The 17,644-nt window shown below is 66.6% G+C and overlaps 1 protein-coding gene across 5 annotated transcripts in view; it reads right to left on the bottom strand.

Annotated features, from left to right (window-relative positions):
• The window catches only part of VAV2 (vav guanine nucleotide exchange factor 2), a 102,090-nt gene extending 84,788 nt beyond the window's left edge, over positions 1 to 17,302 (bottom strand). For 4 of the 5 annotated variants that reach the window (XR_004971097.1, XR_004971098.1, XM_036329190.1 and 1 more), the window contains exon 1: positions 16,598 to 17,302. Coding sequence is in view for 3 of the 5 variants with exons in the window: in XM_036329190.1 (XP_036185083.1) it covers positions 16,598 to 16,801 (204 nt within the window). In the remaining 2 variants the exon portion in view is untranslated. The remainder of the gene's footprint in view (positions 1 to 16,597) is intronic. The other variant, XM_036329188.1, reaches the window with a different exon arrangement.
• Positions 17,303 to 17,644: the final 342 nt, after the last annotated feature.

Below are 17,644 nucleotides of genomic sequence, written 5' to 3'. Positions count from 1 at the left end.
AGCGTTTGGGGAACTTCTTGGCCAGCGGCACCTCCTCTTTAAGAGACACGGACAGGTCACCCCCGAGCTCTCGGGGTTGGGCCACCAAAAGCCACTCACAACCCCCGAGCCTGAAGCAGCGTGCCAGGGCACCCACCCCCGGGCCTACAGTGGGTAATGGTGTCCCCCGAAGCCCCCCTCCCCGACTCCTCACCCCACAGGGGTGGGTGCAGAGCCCCAGCGTCGCCCCCCATCTCCTAACAGCTCGGTCCTGGGACACTCTACCCACCAGCCCCTCTCTGACCCTCACAGGCTCCCGAACACACAGCTGGGCACAGAGAGGGGCGAGCAAAAAGGAACCCCCTCCCCCGGGGCCTCTGAAGAGCGGGGCTGGCCACTCACCCTCCCCTGGGCACCTGGGCTGCCAGGTGAGTAACAGGTCAGGACACCTGCCCCGGCCCCCTCCTGCCCCATCCCTCCACCCACAGAGCGGAGCGCCCCCACCCACCCGCCGGCTCCGGCTGGGCCTCTGCACCCCCCCTTCCCCCAGCTCAGCGATGACCTCACCCCCATGGGAGACACTGGACACCGTTTGGGGCGAGCGCTGGGGGGCCGGCCGCCTTGCACAGCTCGCGGAGGGCCTCGTCTGACGGTGAACTTTTTGTGCCAGCGTTCAGTTTTCTTTTTAAAGTTATCCTCGCTGCTTCGATAATGTGCAGCGGGGGTCTGTCTGACTCGTGGCTCAGGCCCCGTCCCGTCCTCCTCCTGGGGTTCCTCCGGGGGCTCTCGAGGCCCCTCACTCCATCGGGGCCACTTCTCTGGGGTCGAGGTGGAGAGAACTGCCTGTGCGCAGGAGGCAGGACAGAGCCGCCTGGCCTGAGAACGGTGGGGGCCATGGAGCCGGGTCCAGGAAACCTCCTGGGTGGGGTGGGGCACAGAACCCTCTGCCTCAGCGGTTCTCAATCTTGGCTGCACATTAGAATCACCTGGGAATCTCCGTAAACTCTCCCAGGTGACTCTAATGTGCAGCCAAGGTTGAGAACCGCTGCTCCACCTGGACCCTCTGCCTCCTTGGCCTCCTGTGCTCCCGCTGCCTGGCCAGGAATGGGCCCCGCCCCCCTGCACAAAAGGAGGCTTTGAAGCAGGAGAGAGGGATGAGGAAGGAGGGGCCGCTGGTTTGTATTTTGGATCGCTTCTCAGAAATCTCCTCCTCCGACACCATGGCAACCAGGCGGCAGCTGGGGGAGCCGCCTGTGAGCTGGGCTGAGTGACGGGGGAGGTGGGCTGGGGCTCGGGACCTCTGCTCCCCCTCTCTGAACCTGTTTGGCATCTGGAATATGAGCACCACAACCCAGGTGCTGGCTCCTGTCACCCCAGGTGCTCCAGGAAGCCGAGGCCCAGGCTGGGCTCATGAGGGGGAGGCCGGGAGGTGCGGGCGGGGCTCGGGGGGCCTGCACTTCCCACCCAGCAGCCCGCCTGGTGCACCCACTGCACTGTCACTGCCGAGGAGGGCCCAGGCACAGACAGACACAGGGAGGGGTCCCCCTGGGAGCTCTGCGGCGAGAGGTCTCGGGGATCCCACTGCCGGGGCACAGGGCTCAGCCATTCCCCAAACCCAAAGCCCCAAAAGGAGGGGCAGGGAGGGGTCCATGTCCTGGGGCTGCAGCTCCGATGACTGCAGACTGGCCTCAACCAACAGGAACACGCACTCTCCCCGTCCTGGGCCAGAATCTGAAATCAGGGTGTCGGGGCTGTGCTCCCCGAGGCTCCAGAGGAGGGTTCTTCCTGCCTCCTCAGCTTCTGGGGGCTCACCCGCCCCCGACTCTGTCCTCCCGTTCTCCCGGGTGTTCACAGGGCCCCGCCACCCCGTTCCCACGCCCACTCTCGCTTGATCCCACGGCCACACCCCCTCCTTCACTGCCCAGTCTTGCTTGATCACGTGGCCCAGCCTGCGTTGACACGTGCACTTCCGGCCATCACGTGCCCCCCTCCCATTCACATGCACACTTCCGGTCAATCACGTAGCCCCGCCCCTGTTCGTGTGCACACTTCCGGCTGATCACGTGGCCCCGCCCCCTGTTCACGTGCGCGCTTTCTGGCCAATCACACGGCCCAGCCCCCCTTCAGTTGCCCATTCCGCGTGTTTACGTGGCCCCGCCCCCTTGAGACCTTGGATCAGCGGTTCTCAACCTGTGGGTCGCGACCCCTTTGGCGGTTGAACGACCCTTTCACAGGGGCCGCCTAAGACCATCATGCATATCAGATATTTACATGACGATTCATAACAGTAGCAACATGACAGTGATGAAGCAGCCACGAAAATAATTTTCTGGTTGGGTCACAACATGAGGAACTGCATTTAAAGGGCCAGAAGGTTGAGAGCCACTGCCTTGGATGGTCTGTTTCGGGGTGCCACCTCCCTGGTCTGGCCCTGCTCACACCTGTCAACAGTCCCTTTGCCAAAGTCCTTCCGGAAAATCGCTGTGTGTGACACCTTTCCTGCTGGATGCGACGCTGGGATGGAAAGGAGACAGGAGAGCAGGGGTCCGTGCGACAGGTCCAGAGGGGCCTGTGCCCGCCCCGGAGGCTGGGGGAGGGGAGGGTGGCGAGGCAGGGCGCTGATTAGGGAGGTCGTAGGGCGCACACACCATCACCCCGCACTCCTGTGAGGAGCAGCTGTGGCCCATCACACAGGTGAGGGCACTGCAGCGCAGAGAGGGCGAGCGACTTCCTCCAGGGCACACAGCAGAGCTAACAATGGGCCCCGGGCCCCGGGCCCTGGCCGGTGCGACTCAGCGGATAGAGCGTCGGCCAGCGGACCAAAGGGTCCCGGGTTCGATTCCGGTCAAGGGCACGTACCTCAGTTGCAGGCTCCTCCCCGGCCTGGGCCCTGGTCGCAGCTCATGCAGGAGGCAACCCATCGATGTGTTTCTCTCTCTTCCTCTCTCTCTCACTCTCCCTAAAAATCAATGGAAAAATATCCCCATCTGAGGATTAACAAAAAAACCAAACAAACAACATAAAAATGGAACCCTGGGCTGCCCACAGCCTGTCTCTCCTTCACCCTGTGGCCCCTCACCCTGTGGCCATCTACGCTGATGCGCTTCATCCTTCCTCCCACCCCCCCTCCACCCCCAGACAGTAGGGGTCCTGCCGTTGCACCCGTGCCTCTGGGCGGCTGCTCGCTTTGTCCCGCGGTCCCTCCCAGCTGGTGACCTTAGCGGAGTCCTGCTGCATTGGGGTGAGGGCCTTGTGTGGAGAACGCCCGCCTCCCTTCACCGTCCGTGGCTTAGATGACAAAGCACCATTATTTTTCCTATGTCTGGCTTCCGCCAATGGCCACTTTTAAAAAAAAAAAAAAGTTTTTATTGATTTTTAGAGAGAGAGGAAGGGAGACTAAGAGAGAAACATCAAGAATGAGAGAGAACCATCAATTGGCTGCCTTCTGCACACCCCCTACTGGGGATTGAGCCTGCAACCCGGGCATGTGCCCTTGACTGGAATCGAACCCGGGACCTCCTGTTTCCCGGGTTGACGCTCAACCGCTGAGCCACACCAGCCCGGCCCGACAGCTGCTTTTATTTTTGTATTGATCGTTCCCACCGATAAGCAGCCTGTGGATTATTTAAAGGCAACTGTTTATTTCCTGGAGCAAAGGCCCTGGCACTGGGGGCAGAAAGATCGCAGACCGGATGACACACAGAGGGCTGGCCCTTCCACCTGCAGGTCCAGGGGACACGGGAGGCGAGGCCAGCTTCACAGGCGCCCCACCACGAGCCCGGTGAAGAGCGCATCCCCACGGCGCATCCGTTCACCACCGACCCCGTGGGGACCCCAGCCCTCAGCACAGGCAGCGGCCAGAGCTGACCAGCGTGGCCGGACCACCCACAAGGGGGCGGGGGGCGGGGGGCAGGCGTGAGGACCAGCGTGCAGGGAGGATCCGGGTTGGGCCCGGACTGCACAGCCCTGGCCTCCTGAGCCCGGGCCCACCAAGGGAGGGGCCCCTGCCTCAGACTTGGCCTTGGAAAAGGGCGCCATGCCGTCGGCCAGCTGGGCCGGCCGTTCCACAGGGAGCATTGAGAGTGGCCGTCCCCGTGGCGGGGACAACAGCGCAGGCTTTGTAAGAGGGCAGGCTGGCCAGGCTGGCGGGCCTGTTGCCTCGAGCACCATCCTGCACACAGAAAGGTCACGGGTTTGATTCCCAGTCGGGTTTCAGGTTCCATCCCCGTCAGCGTGCGTCCAGGAGGCAGCTGATCTCTCCCTCCCCCGCTTCCTCTCTAAGATCAATTTTTAAACATTTCCCGCTTTTTAAAATGAAAAGGTGCCCAATCACAGAGCAATATGGTGGCATCACCTCTGGACCATCCGGACTCCAGGCAGCCATCGAAAACCAGAGTGCGGCCTGGCCGGCGTGGCTCAGTGGCTGAGCGTCGACCTAGGAACCAGGAGGTCACAGTTCGATTCCCGATCAGGGCACATGCCGGGTTGCGGGCTCGATCCCGCGTGGGGGGTGCAAGAGGCAACCAATTGATTCTTTCATCAGTGATGTTTCTCTCTCTCTCCCTCCTCTCTCTCTCTCTCTCTCTCTCTTCTCCCCCCCCCCCTTTCCTTTCTGGAATCAAATATATATATAATTTCTTTTTAAAAAAACCAGAGTGTAAAATGCTGCATCTCACGACACTGAAGGCGGGTCAGGGTGAGGCACCGCCTGAGGCATCTACGTGGGGGGGGGGGGGGAGGCGGGAAAGCACTTGCCCCAGACACTCCACACGCCCTGATTTCAAGGCTCCGAGGCACCTGACGTCAGAGGTGCTGGAACATGAGAACAGTCCGTCGTGGGGCAGGTGGGAAAAGGGGAGGGGGGTGACCCTCCGACCCGGGGCGGGGCTGGGAGAGGCTTGTGTGCGGCCCCCCGGAGGCCCGGAGAGCTCCTCGCTGAGAAATGAGGTGGCCAGGGACCCCTCACGCCCGTCGCCGCTGTTTCTGATGGAAGCTTCCCCGGATCAATGGCAGTAACGCCGCCCCCAGGCATCAACCTGAGGCCAGGCCCTTTTAGGAAAAACCACTCTCTCCACAGGCAGGACCCACTTTAACACAACAAGCAGGTTCTGGGGGCTCCGGCAGTTCGCTGGGCGGCCAGAGGCCCCGAGAGCTGGGTCCCCGCGCCCGGCCCCAGCGCCCACCGGAGGAAGGAAGGCGCGCTCCTGTGTGTGGGCTTTCGAGGAAGTGTGCGTTTCTGAAGGCGAAGCTGCCGGCTCGGGAGAGATCATCAGAAAGGAGGGAAAGCCGGAGCGAAGTCCGCGCTGGGCAGAGTCCCGCCGGGCCAGGCGGTCGGTCGGCCGGTCAGCCGCCCCGGCCGGAAAGGCAGCAGGAAGCCCCGAGGCAGCCGGAGGACAGGGCGGGCGGGGCTGAGTCCCTCCTGCCGCCCTGCCGGGCGGATCCGAGGACAGCTGGGAGGGCCGCCTTCCCTGGGCCCTCGGCCAACCGGCCAACCGCGGACTCGCAGCCCGAGGGCTGAATCTGGAGGGCCACTGCCCCGGCCCAGCCTCAGGCACCCCCTCATCACCCGTGCCTGGTGGGGTGCTAGCCCTGGCCGGCCCTGGAGCCGCTCCTGGAGCCGCTCCTCTCGCTCCCCCCGCCCCTCAGTGCAGGCTGATCAGCTTTCCTGCCTGGTGACCGCATCCTCCCAGCCGCCCGGACGCCGACTCGAGGCCGGCCCCCAACCCATTCCCAGCACCGCAGCCGCTTCGGGACTTCCTGAAGCCACATCCAGGCACACGGTGTCCTCTACCCGCTTCCCGGGCTCCTCAGCACCCCAGGATGAAGCCACCCCACCCCCCACCACCCTGCTTCCCTAGAGCCTTTGGAAGCTGTGATTCTGAGTTCCTGTCCCCTCCCCTGGTGATGAGCTGCTCCGGGGTTCCTGGACCCCTTCTGCTCCCTCACCCTGGGCTCCGAACCCCTCGAAGGAGTTGCCAGGTCTCGCCCATCTTTCCCTCGCCTGAGTCGTTGCTCAATAAATGTTCCCCGAGAACTGGAAGGTCCAGAGGACCTATAGGAGTTGCAGGGAGAGCTGGTGAAATCCTGGAAGCCTCCCTGGGGGAGGTGAGAGGCCTGGCCAACCCTAAAGGAAGAAACAGCTCCAAAAGGCAGCGGGGAAGGCAGGCCCTGGAGAAGAGGGGCAGCTCCCCCACACCAGAGTCCAACCACAACTGAAGTGACCCTGGGACCCGGTGTCCTCCACGGGAACCCACCTGTGCCCGGCGTGATCTTTACACCACGCGACTCAGCTGGTCCCCAAAGCGCATGCCACACAGGGCAGCCTTGTCCAGAGTGAAGGGTGGGAACCAGCCAGCAGGAGCTCACGCCCGCGGCAGCCAGGGGCGGCCCACGGCGGTCACACAGCAGCCCCTGCACACAGGAGCCACTGAGACCCGGGCACTGCGGGGGAGGGCATCACTAAGCAGCTTGGTCAGCCCGGCCGGCGTGGCTCAGTGGTTGAGCATCTACCTATGTAGCAACCAGGAGGTCAGGGTTCGATTCCCAGCCAAGGCACCTGCCAGGGTTGCGGGCTCCATCCCCAGTGTGGGGGGTGCAGGAGCAGCCGATCCATGATTCGCTCTCATCACTGATGTTTCTATGTCTCTCTCCTCCCTTCCTCTCTGAAATCAATAAAGATGCATTAAAAAAAAAAGAAAGAAAGAAAGAAAGAAAGAAAGAAAGAAAGAAAGAAAGAGCAGCTGCTTGTTCATGGCCACACAGCCACGGCCACAGTGGGCCCCGGCCCTGCCTGGCTCCTGCCCACCACGCCGACAGGCTCAGGTTCCGGGCCCCCTGGGCACGTGGGGACTGTGCAGACAGAAGCCGCTTCTCCCCTAAGCCCTGGCCGTGGCCAAGCCCCAACACTGGCAGTGAGGGGCCGGGTGCCTCCCATTTTGGGGGGCCCACCGCTGGCCTCTGGTCCAACCTCACCCAAGCAAGTTCTTGCTGTCCTCAGGGGCCCGAGGGGACAAGTACAAACGCTTGGGCGCCCCTGCACCCTGGGTGGCGGCGTGGCCTCTCTGGGTCTGCGGGCGAGTCTGTGCCCACGGGAGACACGCCCCGCCCCCCTCCGGTCCCACCTGCAGCTGCCCTCCCGGCCGGGCTGGCTAACAGATGTTTCGTTTAAGCAGCTAAATTAGCACAAAATACACCCGAAGAGATGACAGGCCAGGTTCTCCCGGGGCCGATCTGCATGAGAAGGGAGTGGAGTGCGAAAATTCTACCCTCCCTTTCCTGCGAGAAAAAATGCCTTATTACACGGGTGAAGCAGAAAGAGTGGCTGCCAGCACAGGGACCACCGGGGAGTGTTCGCAGGGACACAAATCCGCACCCAGGAGCCCTCGGCGCCCGAGAGGCGCTGAGCCTGCCGCAGCGCTGTTCCCAGCCTCCGTTTCCTAGTGGGTGACAATGACTGCCCCCCCCACCTTCGCCTTCGGGCTGGGAGCCTCCAGCGGTGTGACTAACGAGGACCATCTCGGCATCGCCAGGCCGCCGGGCGGCCCGGAGCGGGCACCGCGTGGCAGGGGACTCCGCGTGCCGGACGAATGGCGGAGGGGGCTGAGTGCCCTCGAAGGAGAAACTGTCCTGGCCGGACCGCTGGCCACCACCACGACAGGTAGCCCAGGGGCAGTCCCGCAGTGCCCCCGGGCCACCCGACGGCAACGCAGAAAAAAGGCCACGGGCCAGAGCCACGTTGCTGGCCAAGGGGCGATGTGGCCGTGATGCTGGCCTCCTGCCCGGCTGCCCATTTCCCACCCGGAAGGAGACCACCACCCCCAGCCTCAGGCCCGAGCAGAAGGGAGGGGGCAGGACAGGGGCTGAAGAGCCGGTCCAGGGCACGGCTCAGCCACAGCCATGGGTCCCGGCACCAGCAGAGCCTGCTGTTGGGCGGACACCTGTGTCCTGACTCCTGGCCGGCAGGTGACCGAGGCTCCCCAAGCAGACAGGTGGACAGAGCTCTGCGGGCAAGGCCACCGGGGCCTCAGCCGCTGCGGGAGCGTGGACACAGCCCCAGACAGCCCAGAGGAGCTGATGGCGGCGCCTTACGGGGGCGCAGGCGGGCACAGAGATGGCGGTCTCTGGCCGAGGGCACAGCACAGACGGCAGACCCCGCCTGGCCACCTGACCCCCGAGTCCACTCGGATTTGTCACACACACACCAAGTCCCGAAATGAGATGCCATCCTGCTGCCGAGAAGCAAGCCGCACAGCCCCCAGAGGCCAGGCAGACCGTGAACACACACGCACACACATGCACACACATGCTCACACACGTGTACACACGCGCACACCCGCGGTGGACGGTGAGGGCTATGGCCTGGGATTACTGACTCCCACACAAGGCGCCTGTCCTCCGCAGCCCAGCCCTCAGCTCCTGCTGACGACACCATCGGGACGCGCCCGGCCCCACGCACGGCCCTTCATGGGATGTCTGCAGGCTCCCTGTCCAGCCTGCGGGCCGGCGGGCTGCGTGGGAGCAGCGGGGTGGGAGCAGCGGGGCGGGGGCAGCGGGGCGGGGGCAGCGGGCCGGCGGACTGCATGGGAGCAGCGGGGCGGGAGCAGCGGGGCAGGGAAGGTTTCAGCAGCGGGGCGGGGGCAGCGGGCCGGCGGACTGCATGGGAGCAGCGGGGTGGGAGCAGCGGGGCGGGAGCAGCGGGGCGGGAGCAGCGGGGCAGGGAAGGTTTCAGCAGCGGGGCGGGGGCAAGCGGGGTGGGAGCAGCGGGCCGGCGGACTGCATGGGAGCAGCGGGGCGGGGGCAGCGGGGCGGGAGCAGCGGGCCGGCGGACTGCATGGGAGCAGCGGGGTGGGAGCAGCGGGCCAGCGGACTGCATGGGAGCAGCGGGGCGGGGGCAGCGGGGTGGGGGCAGCGGGCCGGCGGACTGCATGGGAGCAGCGGGGTGGGAGCAGCGGGCCGGTGGACTGCATGGGAGCAGCGGGGTGGGAGCAGCGGGCCGGCGGACTGCATGGGAGCAGCGGGGTGGGAGCAGCGGGCCGGCGGACTGCATGGGAGCAGCGGGGCGGGGGCAGCGGGGTGGGAGCAGCGGGCCGGCGGACTGCATGGGAGCAGCGGGGTGGGAGCAGCGGGCCGGCGGAGTGCATGGGAGCAGCGGGGTGGGAGCAGCGGGCCGGCGGAGTGCATGGGAGCAGCGGGGTGGGAGCAGCGGGGCGGGAGCAGCGGGGTGGGAGCATCGGGGTGGGAGCAGCAGGGCGGGGAAGGTTTCAGCAGCAACGCGTCATTAGCTAATGTCGGGAAACAGATTCTCCCAAAGACACAGCAGAAAACACACGTCTCACCGAACCCCGAGGCTGCCTCGGCGCTGGTTCCCGGGGACAGTGCAGCCCCTTGGGAAGGGCCAGAAGCCTCGGCGCTGGTTCCCGGGGACAGTGCAGCCCCTTGGGAAGGGCCAGAAGCCCGGCCGCGTGGCTCAGCGGTTGAGCATCGACCTAGGAACCAGGAGGTCAGGGTTCGATCCCTGGTCAGGGCACAGGCCCGGGCTGCGGGCTCGATCCCAGTGTGGGGCGTGCAGGAGGCAGCCGGTCCATGATTCGCTCTCATCACTGATGTTTCTCTCTCTCCCCCTCTCCCTTCCTCTCTGAAATCCACAAAAACCTATTTTTTTAAACTTTTTTAAAAAGAAGCGCCAGAGACGGGCCTTGTCACCAGAGCGCAGGGACCCCCGGAGTGACAGGCAAACCCCGTGCTTCCCCTCCTGACGCCCTGGGGGCACGCGGCTGTGTCACTCGCTCCTGCAAGGGGCACGCAGACACCCGCCGCCCTCCTCCCAGCCCCCCGAGGCAGCAAGAGCGGAAATGATGCCCACTTTGCAGGTGGGGCAACCGAGGTGCAGGCGCGAGGCCAGCGGCCCGAGGGGCCACGGTCCTTGGACGGGTGCTGGCTCCGCACGGGAGGGGCCTTCCGATCGGTCACTCGGCGGAGACGCTGCCGGGCCTGGTTCCGGCGCCGGGTCCAGAGCCTGGAAGGGAGGCCTCTCCTGGCCCATCACCCCTCCAGCCCCGTCCTGGAGACTGGAAGTTGGAGGCATCCCGCGGCCCTGCCACACCTGCAGAGATGGGGGCTGGGCTCCAGGCGGCAGGAGCAAGGCCGACAGGTGCTGTGGCACAGAGACCTGCACCCCGTGATCCTGCCGGCGGGAGCAGCAGCTCAGACCCGGAAGGGCCCTGTCTCTCGCCCACGTGACTGTCAAGGGTCCCCTCCCATCCCAGCAGCAGGCAGGCCGGGCCGGGGGAGGGAGTCAGGTGCCCCTGACCCTGGGGCCGGGGGCAGTTCAAGAGTCAGAGGAGGGTCTCAGGATGGGGGTGTCATGAGCGTGAGGAACCAGGACCATCCGCCAGCCCCTCCCCAGCGGGGGACATGGGTCCGGAGCTCTGGCGTGGGGAAGGCGGGGCAAGTCCAGGCCCCGAGGAGGGACAGAGGGACAGAGGGCGGGTGGCAGCTGTCCCCGGCCCCCCGCCTGCCCGGCCCCTCTCACCGACCCCGCGCGTGCACGCTGCCTCTGAAACCAAACAAAACAAGCCAGTAGGAGCTGCCGCTGGCTGGGCGGACATGGAGTAGGCGTATGAAAAATAATCACGCTAATCCTTGTGTACACGACAGCAAACCCCACAAAGCAGACATGCTGTGTCTTAGCCGTGCGGACACCCCCAAAACCTGCGGCCGGCAGGGGGGTAGCCTGGTTTGGTGCCTCCATCCCAGCCTGGCTGGCAGTCCACACCCCCGACAGCCCGCCTCCCGCCGCCCCCCCGTGTTTGCTGTTCTTTCTCTTTTGGATTCAGAAACCAAAACAGTCGTAGCAGCTCCAGGCTGCTGGCCAGAGGCGCTGAGACGGGAGGTTCAGGGACCCCGGGCAGGGGGCTCGTCCAGGTCTCTCCCTCCCGCCATGTTTCAGGGCGCGGGGTAGGGGCGGGGCACTCACGGGGAGAAGCCGCAGCCCCAGGCTTCGAAGAGCCAAAATGCCCAAAGCGAGGGTGTCCAGGGAGAGGAGAGCACCCCACGGTGGGGTTGGGGGTGTGCTCCGTCCACCGAGCACCTATCATAGCCAGACACTGGGCCGAGAGCTGTGGGCCCCCCGTACCTCTGTCCTCGGTCAGACACCCCCTTTTAGAGACGAGCTAACAGGCCCGGGGGTGGAGGTGGGGGTTTGTACAGCCAGGTGAGGCAGGGCTTGAACCAGGTCTGAGAGGGTCCAGGGCTGCACCCCCCTCCACCCCAGGGACGAGCTGGCAGCCACCCCACTGAGCGACAGCACCCAAGGTCACGTGCAGGTGCAACAGCGAGTCCCACCCAGGTGGGGTCCCAGGGCGCGGGGGGGGGGGGGGGGGCCACCGTGCGCCCGGAACCAGGGCAGAGGATGTGGGCAGGGCTCCGTGAGGCCCGGCCCCTGGCTTAGCACAGCTCATAGGCCAAGACAGGTTTGCATCTTTTTAAAAGGATTGGGGAGGGAAGATCAAAAGAATGGTGTTTCATGACACATAAAAATTATATGAAATTCAGGTTTCATTTTCCGAAGCACATTGTACCGGCCACAGCCCGTCCACGGCCGCTTCCCGCCGTGAGGCCAGAGTTGAGTAGCTGCGACAGAGCCCGCCTGGCCCCCAAGGCCTGGGACACGGATTCCCGCTGGGCGGGGCCGCTCCGGGAGGGGTGGCAGTGGCAGCTGGGGTATGGGACGAGCTGGCCCCAGGGGCAGACAGCAGGGAGGGCCACGGTGAGGCCTCAGCCACAGGGCTGGGGGCTGGGCACCTGCCTCACCCAGGGCCCCGCACCAGCCCCACCCGCACTGGCTTGTCCCGGGTGACCCTCCCACAGACTCGGGCAGCCACGGGCAGCCACGGCCACAGCCGCAGCCCGAACACAGGAGAACGGGGAGGAGGAGGAGGTCTCCTCCAGGGAGGGGACATGCTCGGCCACCTGGGCCCTGTGGCAAGAAAGGGCTCAAAAGAGGCCTGGGGTGGGGGCTCCCCATGGCTCCTCCCCTTGTCAGGCCCCCATCCAGGCTCTGCCCTCACCCAGGCCCGGGCCCAGCTGAGCCCCCAGTCCCGGCACGGAGACGCCCATTTCCCGGGCCCAGACCCCGGTCCCTCACCACGGCCTCTCCACCCAGAACGGACCATCGCTCTCGGTTTCAGCCGGACCTCGCCACTGCTGCGCACAGACCGCACAAGCAGTTCGCCCCACGCCCTGCGGGACCCGGGCAGCTGAGTCCAGCCCCACGCCGGGGCCTGCTCCACACAGCGCTGCAAGCCGCTCCAGGCCGCCGGTTCATGGGTCGAGGCTAGAGCCAGACCCTGGCCCATCGGCCTCTGCTCTCCCACCCCCGCCCGCCCGGCCGGCTCCCGGGACTCCGGCGGCTGCTGCGCTCTCGGCGCCGCGTGGAAACGCTAATGCCCGGGAAATCCCGTTTCTTTTCATTATCGCCCCCCGAAGGAGCTGTTCCGGGCGTTCTTCCTCAACACCTCCCCGCGTGAAACTTTAATGCCGCAGATGTACAGTCTGTCTGAACTGTGTGCATCTGCGCTTTAGGGTAAAAAGAACAATTCTCTTCACCCCCAAAGAGCTGATTTCCACTCCCCTATGGAGAGCACGTGGGCATAATAAAATGTATTTTTAAAATCAATGTTGCCCGGCTGGTGTGGCTCAATGGTTGCACGTCGACCTATGAACCAGGAGGTCAGGGTTCGATTCCTGGTCCGGGCATAGGCCCGGTCTGCAGGCTCCATCCCCAGTTGGGGGCGGGCGTGCAGGAGGCAGCCGACCATGGTTCTCTCTCATCACTGATGTCTCTCTCTCCCCCTCTCCCTCCCCCTCTGAGTTCAACGAAAACCTATATATTGTTTTAATCTGCCTACAAGAGAAGGCTCCCTGTTGCCCTGGAATCAGCCCTCCTGTCTCCGCTCCCGGCCGCCCGGTGTCACAAACCCCGGCCTCGGGACCAAGGAGCCTCCTGCTCGCACTCGGGGACTCGCTGGCCACCTGAAGGCCACTCTTTCGGTCAACAGGCATCTGGCCAGCACCCGCCGCGGGTCCCTGCTGGCCCGGAAGCTCCTGGGCCCGGCCCACCCAGCCTCTCGCCAGGCAGCACAGGGCCTGACACTTACCCCTTCAAGAGAAGGATCAAGGAGCAAAGGGACCAAGGGACGCCAGGCCCTGCGGGACCCAGAGATGAAGACTCAGCTGGGAGGGAGGGAACAGACGACCCACGGGTGCTGGCGCCCCTCACTCGAAATCTATCCCGCAAGAGTATGGCTCCCAAGTGGTCAGGAAATTGAACCACAGTGGGGAAGGGCAGGGTTAGGGATAACAGCAGGCTCGCCAGCAGGATGGAAGCGAGGGAAATCGGAGGGGGCTTCCCGGAGGAGGGGGCCTCCAGACTAGCCCCTCTAGGAAGAACAGGCTCAGAGGAGGGCCAGCCTTCCAGCAAGGGCCACAGCACATGATGGACAGAAAAGGCACGGGGGCGGGGCAGGCTGGAGCATCCAGGACACGGGGATGGGACGCACTGTGCTGGAGGTGTGAGCGGTAGAAACACCCGGTGGCCCCTGTCTGCGCCGCGTCCCCACAGCCTGGCTGCCCAATCTGTTCTTCGGGAGGACACCCGCCAGAGTGGTGTGGGCACGAGGCGGGGTGGGTGGTGCCCTGAAGGCTCAGACGGCGGACCGAACGCCAGGGCTCTCTGCTGGCATCAGCAACCTCAGGACCACACACCCGAAGCCGCTCCGGCCGCTTGCGCTCCCTTCCTACCATCAGCAGATTGTGGCCAGACCTAATTAGTTTAATTAAAGCCAAGGTGGCTGCCAGGCATTTGGAATAAAAAAAAATAAAGCAGACCCTGCCAACCCCAGGAGGGCACGACAAAGAGGCAGCATGGGCCTCTGTGACAGCCTCCGCGGGCCTGGCCCTGTACACAGCAGGTGCTCAGTAAGTGCACGTTGCTATTAAGCTCCTTTAGGGCCAATAATCCAGCTGAGATCAACTCGGGGGGGGGGGGGGGTCACTCCAAAAGCTACCTTCTGAAAGATGATGTCACCACGGGAAGCGGCTTGGCCTTCTGAACAGAAGGGACGCCACAGAGGCCTTCGAGCAGGACTGCAGACTGGTGCCGGCGGCACAGCAGCCAGGTCCCCACGGGAAACAGGCACACGCTCCCCACCCACCCATCCCCTGGAAACAGACGAACGCCATGAACAACCCAAGAAACAGGCCGGGAACATCCGTCAGAAAGCCAGCAGGACGGCCGAGGGCAGCCTGGAAACCATCATTTGCTTAAACGGTCCTGGAAGGGAGACCTAAGTTCAAGTTCGTTTTGCCGCTGACCACCTGAGTGGCCTGGGGCAAGTCACTGGACCTCTCTGAGCTGTAGCTGCCTGTCTGTGAGACAGGGAGGGCACACCCTCGGGATCCGGCCCAGCCCGGCACAGGGCGCAGGACCCGTCAGAAAGGGCAGCTGAGGCTTTTCTCGTGGCCCCACCACGGTGGCCCAGAGGACAGCTTCTCCCCAGATGACCGAGAGCACAGAGGGGCCGCCAAGTGCCTGTCCCAGTCCCTGCACAGCCACCCGTGGTAAAAACGAGGTCTCTTTCGTTGTGAATACCCAGGCGGAGCCACATCTAACCCCCCGGCCCAAAACGCAGGTTCCCGGAGCACCTGCAGCCACCCCTGCGCCTGCAACAGCCGCGCGGAGACCGGTGTGACCAGCCCCGCGCTCTGAGGGCAGGTCGGGGAGGCCAGCCCTCATCGTCCTACGAGGGACCGTAGTCACAGTGTCCCGGTGACCGTCCTGAAATTGTGCCGCTGACTCAGCACTGCGCCGAGGACGTCTGTCCTCCCTCGCTGAACCCTCACAACATGGCTGTGAGGTGGCTACTAGTATGGCCCCATTATACAGATGGGGAAACTGAGGCCCCAAAGCCGGTCACCTACCTGGGAGGTGAGTGTCAGGTTTCAAGCAGAGCATGTGGCCACAAGACACACAGACACCCACCTGGTTCTCCTACCACCCAGCCCCCTTCACACCCCTTCACCCGGGCCGGGGCAGGGGGGTGCCCACCGACGGCTCCAGAGAGCCGGGAGGCCTCTGCACCTCCAGCACCCTCTCCCCATCCCGCCTGAACCCCAGCTGGGGAGGGGCAGCTCCAGGACCCAGTGCCCACCAGACCCAGGCCCTGCTATGTGGACCCACCCACCCACCCCACGCTGTGCCCTGTGCTCTGGTCACCCAGCCACTTAGGTGGAAACCCGCCAGGAGCAGCAAGCCTGGGCAGCCCTGCCATTAGCCAGGGGCAGGCCCTCCCACCCAGGGCCCTGCTCCGCCTCAGCAGCCCTCCTTCTCCTGTTTGGGGGGGGGGGGGGGGGGATCTGAGACCGCACTCTGTGCAGGGCCCAGGCCCAGGCCCAGGCCTCGGGCTGCGGGCACTGATGGTGCTAAGGCCGGTGCTGGCTCGGGGGACCCCTGAGGACCAGGCTGCAGGGCGGGCACCACAGGGGTCCCTCTGGGCGGCCCACTCCGTGGTCCTGGGTGGAGATGACGGACTGAGAGGGGCCAGGACCTCCCAGGGCTCCCTCAGAGGCCGCGCTCACCCTGCTCCCTGGAGGGGGAGGCTCCCCGTCTCCGTGGAGACACATTCGCAGCCAAAGGGCAGAGGCCACAGCCCAGCCTGGAAAAGCAGTGACTCACCCAGCCCCTTCCCGCTGTCACTTGTGAATGGCCCTTGTCCACTGGGTTCGCCCTGGGCCATGAGGAAGGGGCGACAGGGTAGGGTGGCCAGCCCAGGCTGGGGGCCCCTCAAAGCTGGGGTGGGGGCTCCAGGACCCCGGAAAGGCGGGGGAGAGCCTCCATTCCGCTGAAGTCTGAGCCAAGTTCCCTTCAAAGGGCCAAGAAAGGCAGCTCCTGCCGGCGGAGCAGACATTTTCCTACCAAACAGCCACCACGCGGGCCTCGCCACCACAAAGCCACCCCGAGGGCGCGCAGCGATGGCTCCAACGGGAGCGGCGCGGGGCTCCCTGCAGCCAAGTGGCGTGGGGGCCGGAGGCCGGCTCGGCCCACGGTGCTCCGGGAGGAGGCGGAGGCCGAGAGGGGGCGGCGCCCGGACCCGCCCGCTCCCTCCGCCCCGCGGGCTCCTCGCCCCGCGGCCCCCAGGCCGCGCCCCAGCCCCGCCGCGCCGGCCCGTCCTCCACCGCGTCCAGCCCGGTGCGGCGCCGGATCCCCGCGACGCCGGTCGAGGGCCCAGGCGCAGCGAGCTCCCGGGCCGGACGGGACCCTGGCCGGCCTCCGCCTCCGCCTCCGGGAGCGCGGGCGGCAGTGGAGGGCGCCCCGCCGGGTTGGAGTCTCTCCGCGCCCCCGGCAGTGCCCGCGGGGCGGAGGCGCGCCCTCAGCTGGAGGGACTTCGGCCAACTTCGCGCCTCCCGGAGTCGCCCCTCGGAGGAGCCGGCCCCGAGTCCCGGGGTGCGCCCCGCTCCCCAGCCCCCGAGCCCGGCCCCCGTCCGGGGACTGCCGGCGGCGGCGACCTCCGAGTGCGCGCCCGCGCGCCCGGGGCCCCGGCCCTCCCGCCCCGACCCTCACCTGGGACATCTGCGGTCGGAAGTTGATGTCCTTGAGGTCGATGGAGCCGGGGGACAGGTTGTGCAGCAGCTGGCACAGCAGCACCCCGTCCCGCAGCGCCTGCGCCAGGTCGAAAGCCACGGCCGAGGGCCACACCACGCGGTGGTTGGGCGGCAGGACCTTGCAGTCGATGAGCCAGCGGCCGCACTGCCGCCACTGCTCCATGGCGCCCCGGCCGCTCAGCGCCGCGCGCGGGCCCAAGTGCGGCGGCCGCGGGGCATCCCGCCCGGCCGCGCCGGGCTCGGCGGCCGGGGCGGGGCTTCGAGCGGGCGCCCCGGTCCCCGCGGCGCTCCCTCCGCTTCCTCCTCGGGCTCCGCGCGGGCCGCGGCTCCCGCCCACGTGCGGCCGCGGGGTGGGCTCCAGGCGGCGCGCCGGGTCCCCCGTTCACACACACGAGTCCCCGCGGGCCCCGGGCCGGGCTGCCCGCCGTCCGCCGCCGCAGCGCTCCGCAATCCGCCCCGCCGCGCGCCGCATTCTGCGCTCGGGGCGCCCCCGGCCGCCGCCGCGCCTGCCCCGCCCGAGACAAAGGCCCGGCGGGTCGCTCGCTCCGCGCGTCCCGGGCCTGGGCCGCCCTCGCCGCCGCCGCTTTGTTCCCGCCGCCTGCGGGCTCCGCGCTCCGCGACCCGCGCTCCGACTCCGAGGCGCAGCGGCTCTGGGCGCGGGGGGCGCGGGGGCGCGGGGGCGCGGGGGGGGGCGCGGCCACGGCCGGGCGGGGCGGGGGCGGGGCGCGGGCCTGGCCCCTCCCCCGACCGAGCGCCGCCCCCGCCCCCGCCACTTCCTGCCCCGCGGCCGCCCGCAAAAAGTTGCGGAGGGCGGGAGCGCGGGGCCGGCCGGCCGCCCGCCAGCGGCACCCGGACTTTGGGGAGCTCTGCGCCCGGGGCCCGCGGGCTCGCCGGTGGACCGGTGGCCGGCCGCTTCTCTGCTTTCGCCTCGTTCCGCCCCTGGAAACCTGCGGGGGCCCCGGCCGCGCTGGGCTGCTCCGCGCGGCCCTTCGGGAAGGACAGACGC

This window comes from Myotis myotis, unplaced genomic scaffold (assembly GCF_014108235.1).
Source record: "Myotis myotis isolate mMyoMyo1 unplaced genomic scaffold, mMyoMyo1.p scaffold_m19_p_12, whole genome shotgun sequence".
NCBI lineage: Eukaryota > Metazoa > Chordata > Mammalia > Chiroptera > Vespertilionidae > Myotis > Myotis myotis.
The sequence above is the reverse complement of the archived record's forward strand: the minus strand, read 5'-3'. Positions and strand labels throughout refer to the sequence as shown.